This window comes from Pristiophorus japonicus, chromosome 6, assembly GCF_044704955.1.
Source record: "Pristiophorus japonicus isolate sPriJap1 chromosome 6, sPriJap1.hap1, whole genome shotgun sequence".
Classification (NCBI taxonomy): domain Eukaryota; kingdom Metazoa; phylum Chordata; class Chondrichthyes; family Pristiophoridae; genus Pristiophorus; species Pristiophorus japonicus.
Genome location: NC_091982.1, coordinates 265585433 through 265604931, shown reverse-complemented (window position 1 = coordinate 265604931; position 19499 = coordinate 265585433). Strand labels below are relative to the sequence as shown.

The following is a 19499-nucleotide window of genomic DNA, read 5'->3' as shown; positions in this document are numbered from 1 at the left end:
TTGACCATTGTAAGAACTTTTTTCAAAAGAGTAAAAGCATTTTGTGCTTTCATAGTTCAATGTCTATTAATGATGTTACATTTCTACTGATATCATACAAATTGAGACATCGCTATTATCATAGGCAGTCCCTCGGAATTGAGGAAGACTAGCTTCCACTCTTAACAGGAGTTCTTAGGTGGCTGTACAGTCCAATATGAGAACCTCAGTTTCTGTCACAGGTGGGACAGATAGTGGTTGAGGGAAAGGGGGGGGACAGAGAACCTGGTTTGCCGCACGCTCCTTCTGCTTCCCCGCACTTGATTTCTGCATGCTCTCGGCGACGATACTCGAGGTGCTCAGCGCCCTCCCGGATGCACTTCCTCCACTTAGGGTGGTCTATGGCCAGGGACTCCCAGGTGTCAGTGGGGATGTTTCACTTTATCAGGGAAGTGTTGAGGGTGTCCTTGTTATGTTTCCTCTGCCCGCCTTTGGCTCATTTGCCGTGGATGAGTTCCGAGTAGAGCGCTTGCTTTGGGAGACTCGTGTCTGGCATGCGAACTACGTGGCCTGCCCAGCGGAGCAGACCAAGTGTCTGGACGAGGCGCTAACGTTTGTGCGTCTGCCCTCCCAGGGGATTTGCAGGATCTTGCGGAGACATTGCTGGTAGAGGTCACTATTAAGCACATCAGCAGAAACATTAACACCTTTGATTCATTCAACGCGTCTGAAAAACCCAAGTGGCATTTCCTAAGTCAGAGAATGGTTTCAAAGACACAGACAGACCACAGATGAGACCGTTCTTGTCACATCGCATTACGTCAGGTGTCAGCTCCGGCTTTTATGCCAAGTACTATTTAAAAATTTACCAATCCAGTCACATTCTTCTGCTCTCTAATTATGAATATGAAGATTCTCAAAGTTTAATGAATGCTGATAGCGTGCGCCAAATATCATGGGGTCTGTATCACTGGGAAAATAGTAGCACCTCATTCACTTCAGTTGCAAATTACACGACTGCATAATCATTATTCGTGTGAACACCACGGTAATCAAATTGTTTGAGTTCAGCTGATTAGCTTTGTTGGTCAATTTGCACTATTTATTACGGTATCGAGAAGAGCTTTCCCTGTTTTACTGACATTTCTATACATATTAGCAGCTTCAACATCATCTGGATCCTTCGAAGGAAACACTTCAACAGAAGGAAGCACTTCAACAGAACAAAGTACAACTCTGATCTATTCCACAGCAACAACATCACCAGAATCAACAGGTATAATCGGTTGCAATTTAGATATCCAACACTATAGAGGAAAACATTACTAATGTTGATAATACTTCCTTTCATAAAACAAAAGCCACCACTGCTGTCCAGAGCTGGTGCTTCAAAAAGTCAAGAATGTCATTAAACCAGACAAATTGATACTTTGTGTAATGGTGAACTTTGTATAAGAAAGCAAGCTCCAGTAACATCAGACTTGCAATTTAATGCAGTGTGTTTAACATTGCAATTATGAACAGTCTGATGTTTAATGTCAAAGCAACACACCATTTTGCCATGTTTTTAATTCATGACATTAAACTTACCTTCCTCATTTGACATGCTTCATGCTGCAATCAGCAGGAGCATTACTTTCTTTCACTGACATCTCTTTTAACATCATCATCATAGGCAGTCCCTCGGAATCGAGGAAGACTTGCTTACACTCTTAGCATGAGTTCTTAGGTGACTGTACAGTCCAATACGTTAAGCACAGTCTCTGTCACAGGTGGGACAGACAGTGGTTGAGGGAAAGGGTGGGCGGGGAGTCTGGTTTGCCGTAAGCTCCTTCCGCTGCCCGCGCTTGATTTCTGCATGCCCTCGGCGACGATACTCGAGGAGCTCAGCGCCCTCCCGGATGCACTTCCTCCAGTTAGGGCAGTCTATGGCCAGGGACTCCCAGGTGTCAGTGGGGATGTTGCACTTTATCAGAGAGGATTTGAGGGTGTCCTTGTAACGTTTCCTCTGCCCACCTTTGGATCGGTTGTCCTGAAGGAATTTGCCTTGTAGAGCGCTTGCTTTGGGAATCTCGTGTCGGGCATGCGAATTTTGTGGCCTGCCCAGCGGAGCTGCTCAAGTGTGGTCAGTGCTTCAATGCTGGCGATGTTGGCCTGGATGAGGATGCTAATGTTTGTGCGTCTGTCCTCCCAGAACATATGCAGGATCTTGCGGAGACATCGTTGCTGGTATTTCTCCAGCGAGTTGAGGTGTCTGCTGTACATGGTCCACGTCTCTGAGCCATACAGGAGGGCGGATATTACTACAGCCCTGTAGACCATGAGTTTGGTGGCAGTTTTGAGGGACTGGTCTTCAAACACTCTTTTGCTCAGGCGGCCGAAGGTTGCACTGGCGCGCGTGAGGCGGTGTTGGATCTTGTCGTCAATGCCTGCTCTTGTTGATAGGAGGCTCCTCAGATAGGAGACCATCAACAGCTACATCATCATCATGGTCAATATCAGAGCAAAGCTCCCCCACAGACACAACCTTCACCACTTGTTACACCACTTTAGCCTCAACAATTGACAATGTTTAACCTCCCTGCTGATATATCATTTTTCAATCAACCTTCCATTGACCATTGTAATCAATTTTTTTCAAAAGAGTAAAAGCATTTTGTGCCATCACAGTACCATGTCTGTTAATGATGTTACATTTCTACTGCTATAATTGAGACATCACATCAGCAGAAACATTAACACCTTTGATTCATTCAACTCGTCTGAAATACCCAAGTGGCATTTCCTTAGTCAGAGAATGGTTTCAAAGACACAGACAGACCACAGATGAGACCGTTCTTGTCACATCGCATTACGTCAGGTGTCCTCTGGCTTTTATGCCAAGTACTATTTAAAAACTTACCAATCCAATCACATTCTTCTGCTCTCTAATTATGAATATGAAGATTCTCAAAGTTTAGTGAATGCTGATAGCGTGTACCAAATATCATGGGGTCTGCATCAGTTGGAAAATAGTAGCACCTCATTCACTTCAGTTCCAAATTACACGACTGCATAATCATTATTCGTCTGAACACCACGGTAATCAAATTGTTGGAGTTCAGCTGATTAGCTTTGTTGGTCAATTTGCCGATTGATGATGGTATCTAGAAGAGCTTTGCCCTGTTTTACTGACATTTCTATACCTATTAGCAGCTTCAACATCATCTGGAACCTTAGAAGGAAGCACTTCAACAGAAGAAACTACAACTGTGATCTATTCCACAGCAACAACATCACCAGAATCAACAGGTATAATGTATTGCAATCTAGAAATCCAACAACATGGGGGAAAAAATTACTAAAGTTGATAATATTTCATTTCATAAAACAAAAGCCACCACTGCTGTCCAGAGCTGGTGCTTCAAAAAGTCAAGAATGTCATTAAACCAGACAAATTGATACTGTGTGTAATGGTAAACTTTGTATAAGAAAAAAGCTCCAGTAACAACATACTTGCAATTTAATGCAGCATGTTTAACATTGAGATCATGAAGATTCTGATATGAAATATCAAAGCAACACACCATTTTGCTATATTTTTAATTCATGACATTAAACTTACCTTCCTCATTTGACATGCTTCATGCTGCAATCAGCAGGAGCATTACTTTCTTTCACTGACATATCTTTTAACATCATCATCATAGGCAGTCCCTCGGAATCGAGGAAGACTTGCTTCCGCTCTTAGCATGAGTTCTTCGATGGCTGTACAGTCCAATACGTGAAACACAGTCTCTGTCACAGGTGGGACAGATAGTGGTTAAGGGAAAGGGTGGGTGGGGAGTCTGGTTTGCCGTATGCTCCTTCCACTGCCTGCATTTGATTTCTGCATGCTCTCAGCAAAGATACTCGAGGATACTCTCAATGCCCTCCTGGATGCACTTCCTCCACTTAGGGCGGTCTTTAGCCAAGGACTCCCAGGTGTCAGTGGGGATGTCGCACTTTATCAGGGAGGCTTTGAGGGTGTCCTTGTAACATTTGCTCTGCTCACCTTTGGCTCGTTTGTACTGAGGAGCTGCCCAGTAGAGCACTTGCTTTCACACTCTCGTGTCTGGCATGCGAACAATGTGGCCTGCCCAGCGGATGTTGGCCTGGACGAGGACGCTAATGTTTGTGCGTCTGTCCTCCCGGGAGATATGCAGGATCTTGCGGAGATATCGTTGGTGGTATTTCTCCAGCGACTTCAGGTGTCTGCTGTATATGGTCCACGTCTTTGAGCCATACAGGAGGGTGGGTATTACTGCGGCCCTGTAAACCATGAGCTTGGTGACAGTTTTGAGGGACTGGTCTTCAAACACTCTTTTGCTCAGGCGGCTGAAGGTTGCACTGGAGCACTGGAGGTGGTGTTGGATCTTGTCTTCAATGCCTGCTCTTGTTGATAGGAGGCTCCCGAGATAGGGGAACATCAACAGCTACATCATCATCATCTTCAACATCACCACAAAGCTCCCCCACAGACACAACCTTAGCCACTTGTTACACCACTTTAGCCTCGACAATTGACAACGTTCAACCTCCCTGCTGATATATCATTTTTCAATAACCAACAGACAATAACCTTCCATTGACCATTGTAAAGACATTTTTTCAAAACAGTAAAAGCATTTTGTGCTTCACTGCTCCATGTCTGTTAATGATGTTACATTTCTACTGCTATAATACTAATTCAGCCATCACTATTAAGCACATTAGCAGAAACATTAACACCTTTGATTCCTTCAACTCGTCTGAAATACCCAAGTGGCATTTCCCACGTAAAGAATGGTTTCAAACACACAGACAGACGAGACCGTTCTTGTCACATCGCATTACGTCAGGTGTCGGCTCTGGCTTTTATGCCAAGTACTGTTTAAAAATTTACCAATCCAATCACATTCTTCTGCTCTCTAATTATGAATATGAAGATTCTCAAAGTTTAATGAATGCTGATAGCTTGCACCAAATATCATGGGGTCTGCATCAGTGGGAATATAGTAGCACCTCATTAACTTCAGTTCCAAATTACACCACTGCATAATCATTATTCGTGCGAACACAACAGTAATCAAATTGTTTGAGTTCAGCTGATTAGCTTTGTTGGTCAATTTGCCTATTGATGATGGTATCTAGAAGAGCTTTGCCCTGTTTTACTGACATTTCTATACATATTAGCAGCTTCAACATCCTCTGGAACCTTAGAAGGAAGCACTTCAACAGAAGAAACTACAACTGTGATCTATTCCACAGCAACAACATCACCAGAATCAACAGGTATAATCGATTGCAATCTAGAAATCCAACATCATGGGGGAAATAATTATTAATGTTGATAATATTTCCTTTCATAAAACAAAAGCCACCACTGCTGTCCAGAGCTGGTGCTTCAAAAAGTCAAGAATGTCATTAAACCAGACAAATTGATACTCTGTGTAATGGTAAACTTTGTATAAGAAAAAAGCTCCAGTAACAGCATACTTGCAATTTAATGCATAGTGTTTAACATTGAGATCATGAAGATTCTGATATTAAGTATAAAAGCACACACCGTTTTTGCCATGTTTTTAATACATGACATTAAACTTACCTTCCTCATTTGACATGCTTCATTGAAACATAGAAAGTAGGTGCAGGAGTAGGCCATTCGGCCCTTCGAGCCAGCACCACCATTCAATATGATCATGGCTAATCATGCAACTTCAGTGTCCCATTCCTGCTTTCTCTCCCTACCCTTTATCCCGTTAGCCATAAGTGCCACATCTAACTCCCTTTTGAATATATCTAATGAATTGGCCTCAGCTACTTACCGTGGTTGAGAGTTGCACAGGTTCGCAATTCTCTGAGTGAAGAAATTACAAGTCATTTCGGTCCTAAATGGCTTACCCCTTAACCATCGACTGTGACCCCTGGTTCTGGACGTCCCCAACATCGGGAACATTCTTCCTGCATCTAACCTGTCCAGTCCCATCAGAATTTTACATGGTTCGATGAGATCCCCCCTCATTCTTCTAAATTCCACTGAATATAAGTCCAGCCAATCCAGTCTTTCTTCATATGTCAGTCCTGCCATCCCAGGAATCAGTCTGTTGAACCTTTGCTGCACTCCCTCAATAGCAAGAATGTCCTTCCTCAGATTAGGTGACCAAAACTGCAAACAATACTCAAAGTGTGGTCTCACCAAGGCCCTGTACAACTGCAATAAGAACTGCCTGCTCCCATACTCAAATCCCCTCGCTATGGAAGACCAACATGTCATTTGCTTTCTTTACTGCCTGCTGTACCTACATGCCTATCTTCAATGACTGATCTCCCATGACACCCAGGTCTCGTTGCACCTCCCATTTTACTAATCTTTCAACATTCAGGTAATAACCTGCTTTCCTGTTTTTGCCACCAAAGTGGATAACCTCCCATTTATACACATTATACTGCATCTGCCATGCATTTGCCCATTCACCTAACCTGTCCAAGTCCCCCTGCAGCCTCCTAGCATCCTCCTCGCAACTTGCCCTGCCACCCAGCTTCGTGTCATCTGCAAACTTGGAGATATTACATTCATTCCTTCATCGAAATCATTAATGTATATTGTAAATAGCTGGGGTCCCAGCACTGAACCTTGCGGCATCCCACTAGTCACTGCCTGCCATTCCGAAAAGGACCCGTTTATTCCCACTCTTTGCTTCCTGTCTGCCAACCAGTTCTCCATCCTCATCAGTACATTACCCCCAATACCATGTGCCTTAATTTTGCACACTGAACTCTTGTGTGGGACCTTGTCAAAAGCCTTTTGAAAGGCCAAATACACCACATCCACTGGTTCTCCCTTATCTAGAAGAGCTCTGCCCTGTTTTACTGACATTTCTATACATATTAGCAGCTTCAACATCATCTGGAACCTTAGAAGGAAGCACTTCAACAGAAGAAACTACAACTGTGATCTATTCCACAGCAACAACATCACCAGAATCAACAGGTATAATCGATTGCAATCTAGAATCCAACAACATGGGGGAAAAAATTACTAATGTTGATAATATCTACTTTGTTAAAACAAAAGCCACCACTGCTGTCCAGAGTGGTGCTTCAAAAGGTCAAGAATGTCATTAAACCAGACAACTTGATACTCTGTCCAATAGTAAACTTTGTATAAGAAAAAAGCTCCAGTAACAACATACTTGCAATTTAATGCATAGTGTTTAACATTGAGATCATGAAGATTCTGATATTAAGTATAAAAGCAACACACCATTTTTGCCATGTTTTTAATACATGACATTAAACTTACCTTCCTCATTTGACATGCTTCATGCTGCAATCAGCAGGAGCATTACTTTCTTTCACTGACATCTCTTTGAACATCATCATCATAGGCAGTCCCTCGGAATCGAGGAAGGCTTGCTTCCACTCTTAGCATGAGTTCTTAGGCGGCTGTACAGTTCAATATGAGAACCACAGTCTCTGTCACAGGTGGGACAGATAGTGGTTGAGGGAAAGGGTGGGCGGGGAGTCTGGTTTGCCGTATGCTCCTTCCACTGCCTGCATTTGATTTCTGCATGCTCTCGGCGACGATACACGAGGAGCTCAGCGCCCTCCCGGATGCACTTCCTCCACTTAGGGTGATCTGTTGCCAGGGACTCCCAGGTGTCAGTGGGGATGTCGCACTTTATCAGGGAGGCTTTGAAGGTGTCCTTCTAACGTTTCCTCTGCCCACCTTTGGCTCGTTTGCCCTGAAGGAAACACAGAAACATAGAAACATAGAAAATAAGTGCAGGAGTCAGCCATTCGGCCATTTCGAGACTGCACCGACATTCGATAAGATCATGGCTGATCATTCCCTCAGTACCCCTTTCCTGCTTTCTCTCCATACTCCTTGATCTCCTTAGCCATAAGTGCCATATCTAACTCCCTCTTGAATATATCCAATGAACTGGCATCAACAACTCTCTGCGGTAGGGAATTCCACAGGTTAACAACTCTCTGAGTGAAGAAGTTTCTCCTCATCTCAGTCCTAAACGGCCTACCCCTTATCCTAAGACTATGACCCCTGGTTCTGGACTTTCCCAACATCGGGAACATTCTACCCGCATCTAACCTGTCCAGTCCCGTCAGAATTTTATACGTTTCTATGAGATCCCCTCTCATTCTTCTAAACTCCAGTGAATAAAGGCCCAGTTGATCCAGTCTCTCTTCATATGACAGTCCAGCCATCCCTGGAATCAGTCTGGTGAACCTTCGTTGCACTCCCTCAATAGCAAGAATGTCCTTCCTCAGATTAGGAGACCAAAACTCCAAAACTGAACACAATATTCCAGGTGAGGCTTCACTAAGGCCCTGTACAACTGCAGTAAGACCTCCCTGCTCCTGCATTCAAATCCCCTAGCTATGAAGGCCAACATACCCTTTGCCTTCTTCATGACTGCTGTACCTGCATGCCCACTTTCAGTGACTGATGAACCATGACACCCAGGTCTCGTTGCACCTCCCCTTTTCCTAATCTACCGCCATTCAGATAATATTCTGCCTTCATGTTTTTGCCCCCAAAGTGGATAACCTCACATTTGTCCACATTAAACTGCATCTGCCATGTATTTGCCCACTCGCCTAACCTGTCCAAGTCACTTTGCAGCCTCTTAGCGTCCTCCTCACAGCTCACACTGCCACCCAGTTTAGTGTCATCAGCAAACTTGGAGATATTACACTCAATTTCTTCATCTAAATCATCAATATGTATTGCAAAGAGCTGGGGTCCCAGCACTGAGCCCTGCGGCACTCTATTAGTCACTGCCTGCCATTCTGAAAAGGACCCGTTTATCCCAACTCTCTGCTTCCTATCTGCCAACCAGCTCTCTATCCACGTCAGTTTATTACCCCCAATACCATGCGGTTTGATTTTGCGCACCAATCTCTTGTGTGGGACCTTGTCAAAAGTCTTTTGAAAATCCAAAGGAGTTCTGAGTAGAGCGCTTGCTTTGGGAGTCTCGTGTCTGGCATGTGAACTATGTGGCCTGCCCAGCGGAGCTCATCAAGTGTGGTCAGTGCTTCAATGCTGGGGATGTTGGCCTGGATGAGGACGCTAATGTTTGTGCGTCTGTTCTCCCAGGGGATATGCAGGATCTTGCAGAGACATCGTTGCTGGTATTTCTCCATTGACTTGAGGTGTCTGCTGTACATAGTCCACATCTTTGAGCCACACAGGAGGGCGGGTTTACTACAGCTCCGTAATCCATGAGCTTGATGACAGTTTTGAGGGACTGGTCTTCAAACACTCTTTTCCTCAGGCGGCCGAAGGTTGCACTGGAGCACTGGAGGTGGTGTTGGATCTTGTCGTCAATGCCTGCTCTTGTTGATAGGAGGCTCCCGAGATAGGGGAACATCAACAGTTACATCATCATCATCTTCAATATCAGAACAAAGCTCCCCCACAGGCACAACCTTAACCACTTCTTCAACCACTTTATCTTCAACAATTGACAATGTTCAACCTTCCTGCTGATATATCATTTTTCAATCAACCAACAGACAATAGTCTTCCATTAACAATTGTAAAGAACTTTTTTCAACAGAGTAAAAGCATTTTGTGTCCTCACAGTTCCATGCCTGTTAATGATGTGACATTTCTACTGCTATAATATTAATTGAGACAACCCTATTATCATAGGCAGTCCCTCGGAATTGAGGAAGACTTGCTTCCACTCTTAGCAGGAGTTCTTAGGTGGCTGTACAGTCCAATATGAGAACCACAGTCTCTGTCACAGGTGGGAGAGATAGTGGTTGAGGGAAAGGGGGGGACAGAGAACCTGGTTTGCCGTATGCTCCTTTCGCTGCCTGCGCTTGATTTCTGCATGCTCTCGGCGACGATACTCGAGGAGCTCAGCCCCCTCCCAGATGCACTTCCTCCACTTAGGGCGGTCTATGGCCAGGGACTCCCAGGTGTCAGTGGGGATGTTTCACTTTATCAGGGAGGTGTTGAGGGTGTCCTTGAACGTTTCCTCTGCCCGCCTTTGGCTCGTTTGCCGTGGACAAGTTCCGAGTAGAGCGCTTGCTTTGGGTCTCTCGTGTTTGGCATGCGAACTATGTGGCCTGCCCAGCGGAGCTGACCAAGTGTGGTCAGTGCTTCAATGCTTGGTATGTTGGCCTGGACAAAGCGCCAACGTTTGTGCGTCTGCTCTCCCAGGGGATTTGCAGGATCTTGCGGAGACATCGCTGGTAGAGGTCACTATTAAGCATTTCAGCAGAAACATTAACACCTTTGATTCATTCAACTCATCTGAAAAACCCAAGTGGCATTTCCTAAGTCAAAGAATGGTTTCAAAGACACAGACAGACCACAGATGAGACCGTTCTTGTCACATCGCATTACGTCAGGTGTCGGCTCTGGCTTTTATGCCAAGTACTATTTAAAAACTTACCAATCCAGTCACATTCTTCTTCTCTCTGATCATGAATATGAAGATTCTCAAAGTTTAATGAATGCTGATAGCTTGCACCAAATATCATGGGGTCTGCATCAGTGGGAAAATAGTAGCACCTCATTCACCTCAGTTCCAAATTACATGACTGCATAATCATTATTCGTGTGAACACAACGGTAATCAAATTGTTGGAGTTCAGCTGATTAGCTTTGTTGGTCAATTTGCACTATTGATGATGGTATCTAGAAGAGCTTTGCCCTGTTTTACTGACATTTCTATACATATTAGCAGCTTCAACATCATCTGGAACCTTCGAAGGAAGCACTTCAACAGAAGGAACTACAACTGTGATCTCTTCCTCAGCAACAACATCACCAGAATCAACAGGTATAATCGATTGCAATCTAGAAATCCAACATCATGGAGGAAAAAATTACTAATGTTGATAATACTTCCTTTCATAAAACAAAAGCCACCACTACTGTCCAGAGCTGGTGCTTCAAAAAGTCAAGAATGTCATTAAACCAGACAAATTGATACTGTGTAATGGTAAACTTTGTATAAGAAAAAAGCTCCAGTAACAACATACTTACAATTTAATGCAGTGTGTTTAACATTGAGATCATGAACAGTCTGATATGAAGTATCAAAACAACACACCATTTTTGCCATGGTTTTAATTCATTGCCTTAAACGTACCTTTCTTATTTGACATTTTTCATGCTGCATTCAGCAGAACAATTACTTTGTTTCACTGACATCTCTTTTAACATCAACAGCTACATTATAGAATCAAAGACACATAGAAAATAGGTGCAGGAGTAGGCCATTTGGCCTTTCGAGCCTGCACCACCATTCATTAAGATCATGGCTGATCATCAACCGCACTACCCCTTTCCTGCTTTCTCTCCATACCCCTTGATCCCTTTAGCCGTAAGGGCCATATCCAACTCCCTCTTGAATATATCCAATGAACTGGCATCAACAACTCTCTGCGGCAGAGAATTCCACAGGTTAACAACTCTCTGAGTGAAGAAGTTTCTCCTCATCTGAGTCCTAAATGGCTTACCCCTTATCCTTATACTGTGCCCCCTGGTTCTGGACTTCCCCAACATCGGGAACATTCTTCCAGCATCTAACCTCAATTCTGTCCAGTCCTGTCAGAATTTTATATGTTTCTATGGGATCCACTCACCTAACCAGTCCACATCACCCTGTAGCCTCTTCGGGTCCTCCTCACAGCTCACAGGTCCAGCCAGCTTAGTGTCATCTGCAAACTTGAAGATATTACACTCAATTCCTTCATCTAAATCATTAATGTTTATTGTAAATAGCTGGGGTCCCAGCACTGAGCCCTGCGGCACCTGACTCGTCACTGCCTGCCATTCAGAAAAGGACCCGTTTATCCCGACTCTCTGCTTCCTGTCTGCAACCAGTTCTCTATCCACGTCAGTACATTAGCCTCAATACCATGTACTTTAATTTTACACACCGATTTCTTGTGTGGGACCTTGTCAAAAGCCTTTTAAAAGTCCAAATACACCATATCCACTGGTTCTCCCTTGGCCACTCTACTAGTTATATCCTCAAAAGATTCTAGAAGATTTGTCAAGCATGATTTCCCTTTCATAAATCCATGCTGACTTGGACTGATCTTGTCACTGCCTTCCAAATGAGCTGCTATTTGATCTTTAGTAATTGATTCCAAAATTTTCCCCACTACTGATGTCAGGCTAACCGGTCTATAATTACCCATGTTCTCTCTCCCTCATTTTTTAAAAAGTGGTTTTACATTAGCTACCCTCCAGTCCATAGGAACTGATCCAGAGTCAATAGACTGTTGTAAAATGATCACCAATGCATCCACTATTTCTAGGGCCACTTCCTTAAGTATTCTGGGATGCAGACTATCAGGCCCCGGGGATTCATTATCATTTTCAACATCAGAACAAAGCTCTTCCACAGACTCAACATTAACCACTTCTTCTACCACTTTAGCCTCAACAAGTGAAACAACGGATATACACATTGCTATCCCAATTGACAACATTCAACCTCCCTGCTGATATATCATTTTTCAATCAACCAACAGACAATAGTCTTCCATTGACCAGTGAAGAATTTTTTTCAAAAGAGTAAAAGCATTTTGTATCTTCACAGTACCATGTCTGTTAATGATGTTACATTTCTACTGCTATAATACTAATTCAGCCATCACTATTAAGCACATCAGCAGAAACATTAACACCTTTGATTCATTCAACTCATCTGAAAAATCCAAGTGGCATTTCCTTAGTCAGAGAATGGTTTCAAAGACACAGACCACAGATGAGACCGTTCTTGTCACATCACATTAAGTCAGGTGTTGGCTCCGGCTTTTATGCCTAATACTATTTAAAAATCTACCAATCCAGTCACATTCTTCTCTTTAATTATGAATATGAAAATTCTCAAAGTTTAATGAATGCTGATAGCTTGCACCAAATATCATGGGGTCTGCATCAGTGGGAATATAGTAGCACCTCATTCACTTCAGTTCCAAATTACACTACTACATAATCATTATTCGTGCGAACACAACGGTAATCAAATTGTTGGAGTTCAGCTGATTAGCTTTGTTGGTCAGTTTGCACTGTTGATGATGGTATCTAGAAGAGCTTTGCCCTGGTTTACTGACATTTCAACATCATCTGGAACCTTAGAAGGAAGCACTTCAACAGAAGAAACTACAACTGTGATCTATTCCACAGCAACGACATCACCAGAATCAACAGGTATAATCGATTGCAATCTCGAAGTCCAACTTAATAGAATGGAAAAATTACTAATTTGTCTCGCACTGATACCCCTTCCACCTGCCCTGCTTTTTTTTCCTAAAACTTGATCGAGAACCGCCCCTTCTCTTGTTAGGCTTGCTACATACGGGCTATAAAAGTTCTCCTGAATGCATTTTAGGAATTCTACACACTGTACCTTTCACACTACTTCTATCCTAGTTAATATTTGATTTGTTGAAATCCCCTACTATTACTGCCCTACAGTTTTGCACTTTCCAGAACTCTGCCTACATATTTGCTCTTCTATCTCCCTCTGACTGTTTGGGGATCTATAGTGTGCTCCCAGCAGTGTGATTGTCCTTTTTCTGTTGTCCAATTCAACCCATATGGCCTCATTTGATGATCCTTCGAACATGTCATCAATCCTTTGATATGTCCTTACTACACAGTACAAATGCACGCGAGGCCCATACTTTAGAGAAGGTCAATCTCTGACCAGTTACCTTTATTCCAGCACTGAAGTGATGAAGCTTCCCCCTTTATACCTGAAAGTCCAGGTTAGGAGTGTCTCCCACAAGTTCACCACCTAGTGGTCAATGTACTCATGCTGTACAATTTAGGTCAGTTTCTACATGGGTTACAATGACAATTGAATACATGACATCACTTCCCCCCCAAAGTCTTATTGGGATCACAGGTTGAGTCTCTCTGGTGGTTTACGCTCCCTTGTAGAGCACCTGAGTTGGGGCTCCGGTTGTTGGGCGCTGGCCTGAGTGTCTGCTGTTTGTGGTGCCTCAGGCCTGTCCGGACTGCCCACAGTGACTGGGCTCTCCTCCCTTTGGTTCCGGTGTTCGGGCACCTGTGGTGGAGTGAATTCTACATCGTGTTCTTCCTCTGCTTCTTCTATGGGGTCGCTGAACCTCCTTTTTGTTTGATCCACGTGTTTGCGGCAGATTTGTCCATTGGTAAGTTTAACGACTAGAATCCTATTCCCCTCTTTGGCAACCACAGTGCCTGCGAGCCATTTGGGCCCTGCAGCATAGTTGAGGACAAAGACAGTGTCATTGACATCAATACATCGCGCCCTCGCATTCCTGTCATGGTAGTCACATTGGACCCAAGTTTCCACAAGAAAATAAACGGGCGCCCCTCCGAGCTGGGCGCCCGTTTTTTGCGCCTAAAACGGCGCCTAAAAAAATCCTCGGTATTCTCCACCTACTTACAGGTCCTGTGGCCCTCGGCGCAGCGCAGCACGAGCTGTGGGGGGGGGGCGGAGCCAGGTCCCGGCGCTGAAAACAGTGCCGGGACCTCTGCACATGCGCGCTACAGTCGGCACGCAAGTGCAGTAGCTCCAGGCGCCGAACTGTGTGGGAGGGGCCCGAAGCACGCAGCCCCTAGCCCTGGCCCAATGGCCTCACTGGGGCTGCGTGAATAAGGCTCCTCCCACGGCCAGCTCCTGCTCCCCGCCCGACCCGACCCGACACTCGCTCCCCCCCCCCCCCCCCCCTGCCTCTGGACCAGACCCGACACCTGCTCCCCCCCCCCCGCCGACCAGACCCGACCCGACACCCGTTCCCCCGCCCCCGACTGACCCGACCCGACACCCGTTCCCCCCCGCCCCCGACTGACCCGACCCGACACCCGTTCCCCCCCGCCCCCGACTGACCCGACCCGACACCCGTTCCCCCCCGCCCCCGACTGACCCGACCCGACACCCGTTCCCCCCCGCCCCCGACTGACCCGACCCGACACCCGCTCCCCCCCCCCCCCCCCGCCGACCAGACCCGACCCGACACCTGCTCCCCCCCCCGCCGACCAGACCCGACCCGACACCCGTTCCCCCCCGCCGACCAGACCCGACCCGACACCCGTTCCCCCCCGCCCCCGACTGACCCGACCCGACACCCGTTCCCCCCCGCCCCCGACTGACCCGACCCGACACCCGTTCCCCCGCCCCCGACTGACCCGACCCGACACCCGTTCCCCCCCGCCCCCGACTGACCCGACCCGACACCCGTTCCCCCCCGCCCCCGACTGACCCGACCCGACACCCGCTCCCCCCCCCCCCCCCCGCCGACCAGACCCGACCCGACACCCGTTCCCCCCCGCCCCCGACTGACCCGATCCGACACCCGTTCCCCCCCGCCCCCGACTGACCCGACCCGACACCCGTTCCCCCCCGCCCCCGACTGACCCGACCCGACACCCGTTCCCCCCCGCCCCCGACTGACCCGACCCGACACCCGTTCCCCCCCGCCCCCGACTGACCCGACCCGACACCCGTTCCCCCCCGCCCCCGACTGACCCGACCCGACACCCGTTCCCCCCCGCCCCCGACTGACCCGATCCGACACCCGTTCCCCCCCGCCCCCGACTGACCCGATCCGACACCCGTTCCCCCCCGCCCCCGACTGACCCGACCCGACCCGCCCCCCCCCCACTGGACCCGACTCCCGGACTGGATCCGATCCGACCTGACCTCTCCCTTCCCCACCCCACCCCCCCTCTCTCTCCCCCCATTCCCCCCATTCTCTCTCTCTCCCTCCCTCCCCCTCTCTCTCTCCCTCCCTCCCCCTCTCTCTCTCTCTCTCTCTCCCTCCCCCTCTCTCTCTCTCTCCCTCCCTCCCCCTCTCTCTCTCTCTCCCCCTCTCTCTCTCTCTCTCCCTCCCCCCCCCACTCTCCCTTCCTCCCCCTCTCTCTCTCTCTCTCTCCCTCCCCCTCTCCCTCCCTCCCCCCCCTCTCTCTCCCTCCCTCTCTCTCTCTCTCTCTCCCCCTCCCGCTCAGCGGCACGAACGGCTGCAGAATTCTCCCTGGCTGAAGCACTTTCACACAGGTAGGAAGATGGTTTATTTAATCTTTTCTTGGCTTATAAATGTTTATTCAGGTTGGATTTATTTGTATAATATTTGTAGAAGTATAAATAAGGATTTATTGTCGAATTTAATGACTTCCCTTCCTCCCCTCCCCCCACCTCGTTCTGGACGCCTAATTTGTAACCTGCGCCTGATTTTTTAATGTGTAGAACAGGTTTTTTCAGTTCTACAAAAATCTTCACTGGCTCCATTCTACTTTAGTTTGGAGTACGTTTTCACTGTGGAAACTTTCAAATCAGGCGTCAGTGGCCGGACACGCCCCCTTTTGAAGAAAAAATTCTGTTCTAAACTAGAACTGTTCTACCTGACTAGAACTGCAGAAAAAAAAATGTGGAGAATTGCGATTTCTAAAATAGTCCGTTCTCCACCAGTTGCTCCTAAAAATCAGGCGCGAATCATGTGGAAACTTGGGTCCATTGTGACCGGCGCCTGCTCTCAACAATTTCTTTCATGGAGGGGTGTATAAGGGATAACCTGGTTTTGAGCGTCCTTTTCATTAGCAGCTCTGCGGGTGGAACCCCTGTGAGCGAGTGTGGTCGGGATCTATTGGCTAACAGGAGGCGTGATAAGCGGCTTTGCAGGGAACCCCCTTGGATTCTGAGCATCCCCTGTTTGATTATCTGCACTGCTCATTCCACCTGGCCATTTGAGGCTGGCTTGGATGGGACCGTTCTGACATAAGAACATAAGAATTAGGAACAGGAGTAGGCCATCTAGCCCCTCGAGCCTGCTCCGCCATTCAATAAGATCATGGCTGATCTGGCCGTGGACTCAGCTCCACTTACCCGCCCGCTCCCCGTAACCCTTAATTCCCTTATTGGTTAAAAATCTATCTATCTGTGACTTGAATACATTCAATGAGCTAGCCTCAACTGCTTCCTTGGGCAGAGAATTCCACAGATTCACAACCCTCTGGGAGAAGAAATTCCTTCTCAACTCGGTTTTAAATTGGCTCCCCCATATTTTGAGGCTGTGCCCCCGAGTTCTAGTCTCCCCGACCAGTGGAAACAACCTCTCTCCCTCTATTAAGTCTATCCCTTTCATTATTTTCAATGTTTCTATAAGATCACCCCTCATCCTTCTGAACTCCAACAAGTAAAGACCCAGTCTACTCAATCTATCATCATAAGATAACCCCCTCATCTCCGGAATCAGCCTAGTGAATCGTCTCTGTACCCCCTCCAAAGCCAGTATATTCTTCCTTAAGTAAGGTGACCAAAACTGCACGCAGTACTCCAGGTGCGGCCTCACCAATACCCTGTACAGTTGCAGCAGGACCTCCCTGCTTTTGTACTCCATCCCTCTCGCAATGAAGGCCAACATTCCATTCGCCTTCCTGATTACCTGCTTCACCTGCAAACTAACTTTTTGGGATTCATGCACAAGGACCCCCAGGTCCCTCTGCACCGCAGCATGTTGTAATTTCTCCCCATTCAAATAATATTCCCTTTTACTGTTTTTTTTCCCCAAGGTGGATGACCTCACATTTTCCGACATTGTATTCCATCTGCCAAACCTTAGCCCATTCGCTTAACCTATCCAAATCTCTTTGCAGCCTCTCTGTGTCCTCTACACAACCCGCTTTCCCACTAATCTTTGTGTCATCTGCAAATTTTGTTACACGACACTCTGTCCCCTCTTCCAGGTCATCTATGTATATTGTAAACAGTTGTGGTCCCAGCACCGATCCCTGTGGCACACCACTAACTACCGATTTCCAACCCGAAAAGGACCCATTTATCCCGACTCTCTGCTTTCTGTTAGTCAGCCAATTCTCGATCCATGCTAATACATTTCCTCTGACTCCTTTATCTTCTGCAGTAACCTTTTGTGTGGCACCTTATCGAATACCTTTTGGAAATCTAAATACACCACATCCATCGGTACACCTCTATCCACCATGCTCGTTATATCCTCAAAGAATTCCAGTAAATTAGTTAAACATGATTTCCCCTTCATGAATCCATGTTGCGTCTGCTTGATTGCACTATTCCTATCTAAATGTCCCGCTATTTCTTCCTTAATGATAGCTTCAAGCATTTTCCCCACTACAGATGGTAAACTAACCGGCCTATAGTTACCTGCCTTTTGTCTGCCCCCTTTTTTAAACAGAGGCGTTACATTAGCTGCTTTCCAATCCGATGGTACCTCCCCAGAGTCCAGAGAATTTTGGTAGATTATAACGAATGCATCTGCTATAACTTCCGCCATCTCTTTTAATACCCTGGGATGCATTTCATCAGGACCAGGGGACTTGTCTACCTTGAGTCCCATTATCCTGTCCAGCACTACCCCCCTAGTGATAGTGATTATCTCAAGGTCCTCCCTTCCCACATTCCCGTGACCTGCAATTTCTGGCATGGTTTTTGTGTCTTCCACTGTGAAGACCGAAGCAAAATAATTGTTTAAGGTCTCAGACATTTCCACATTTCCCATTATTGAATCCCCCTTCTCGTCTTCTAAGGGACCAACATTTACTTCCGTTTTATATATCGATAAAAACTTTTACTATCTGTTTTTATGTTTTGCGCAAGTTTACTTTCGTAATCTATTTTTCCTTTCTTTATTGCTTTCTTAGTCATTCTTTGCTGTCGTTTAAAATTTTCCCAATCTTCTAGTTTCCCACTAACCTTGGCCACCTTATATGCATTGGTTTTTAATTTGATACTCTCCTTTATTTCCTTGATTATCCACGGCTGGTTATCCCTTCTCTTACTGCCCTTCTTTTTCACTGGAATATATTTTTGCTGAGGACTATGAAAGGGCTCCTTAAAAGTCCTCCACTGTTCCTCAGTTGTGCCACTGTTTAGTCTGTGTTTCCAGTCTACTTTAGCCAACTCTGCCCTCATCCGACTGTAGTCCCCTTTGTTGAGACACTACTTCCTCACCCTCAATCTGTATTACAAATTCAACCATACTGTGATCACTCATTCCGAGAGGATCTTTTATGAGGAGATCGTTTATTATTCCTGTCTCATTACACTGGACCAGATCTAAGATAGCTTGCTCCCTTGTAGGTTCTGTAACATACTGTTCTAAGAAACATTTGGTGGCCAGGGATAGATGCAGACCTGGAACTTTGTGTTCGCAGGTGCAACACGTGTGCTCAGCTGGGCAATGCGCCCAGGGAAGCCACCCTTAGCCCCTGGTCCTGGCCCGCCAAGCCATGGTCACGCATCCATGTGGACTACGCAGGTCCTTTCATGGGAAAATGTTTTTGGTTGCAGTAGACGCCTACTCCAAATGGATCGAGTGTGACATTCTGAATTCAAGCACATACGCTGCCACAGTAGAAAGTCTACGGGCAATGTTCGCCGCCCATGGTCTACCGGACGTCTTAAGAAACAATCCCGTATGCATTCTATGAATTCCTCCTCAAGGCTACCCCATGCGATTTGATTTGACCAATCGATATGTAGGTTAAAATCCCCCATGATTAC

At 46.4% G+C, this 19499-nt stretch overlaps 1 protein-coding gene across 1 annotated transcript in view; it reads left to right on the top strand.

The window, feature by feature from the left end:
- Nucleotides 1-19499, top strand: part of LOC139266311 (uncharacterized) — a 45662-nt gene that overhangs the window by 9680 nt on the left and 16483 nt on the right. The window contains exons 3-6 of the mRNA XM_070884131.1: nucleotides 1142-1255; nucleotides 3175-3270; nucleotides 6875-6970; nucleotides 10701-10796. Coding sequence (XP_070740232.1) covers nucleotides 1142-1255; nucleotides 3175-3270; nucleotides 6875-6970; nucleotides 10701-10796 — 402 coding nt within the window. The remainder of the gene's footprint in view (nucleotides 1-1141; nucleotides 1256-3174; nucleotides 3271-6874; nucleotides 6971-10700; nucleotides 10797-19499) is intronic.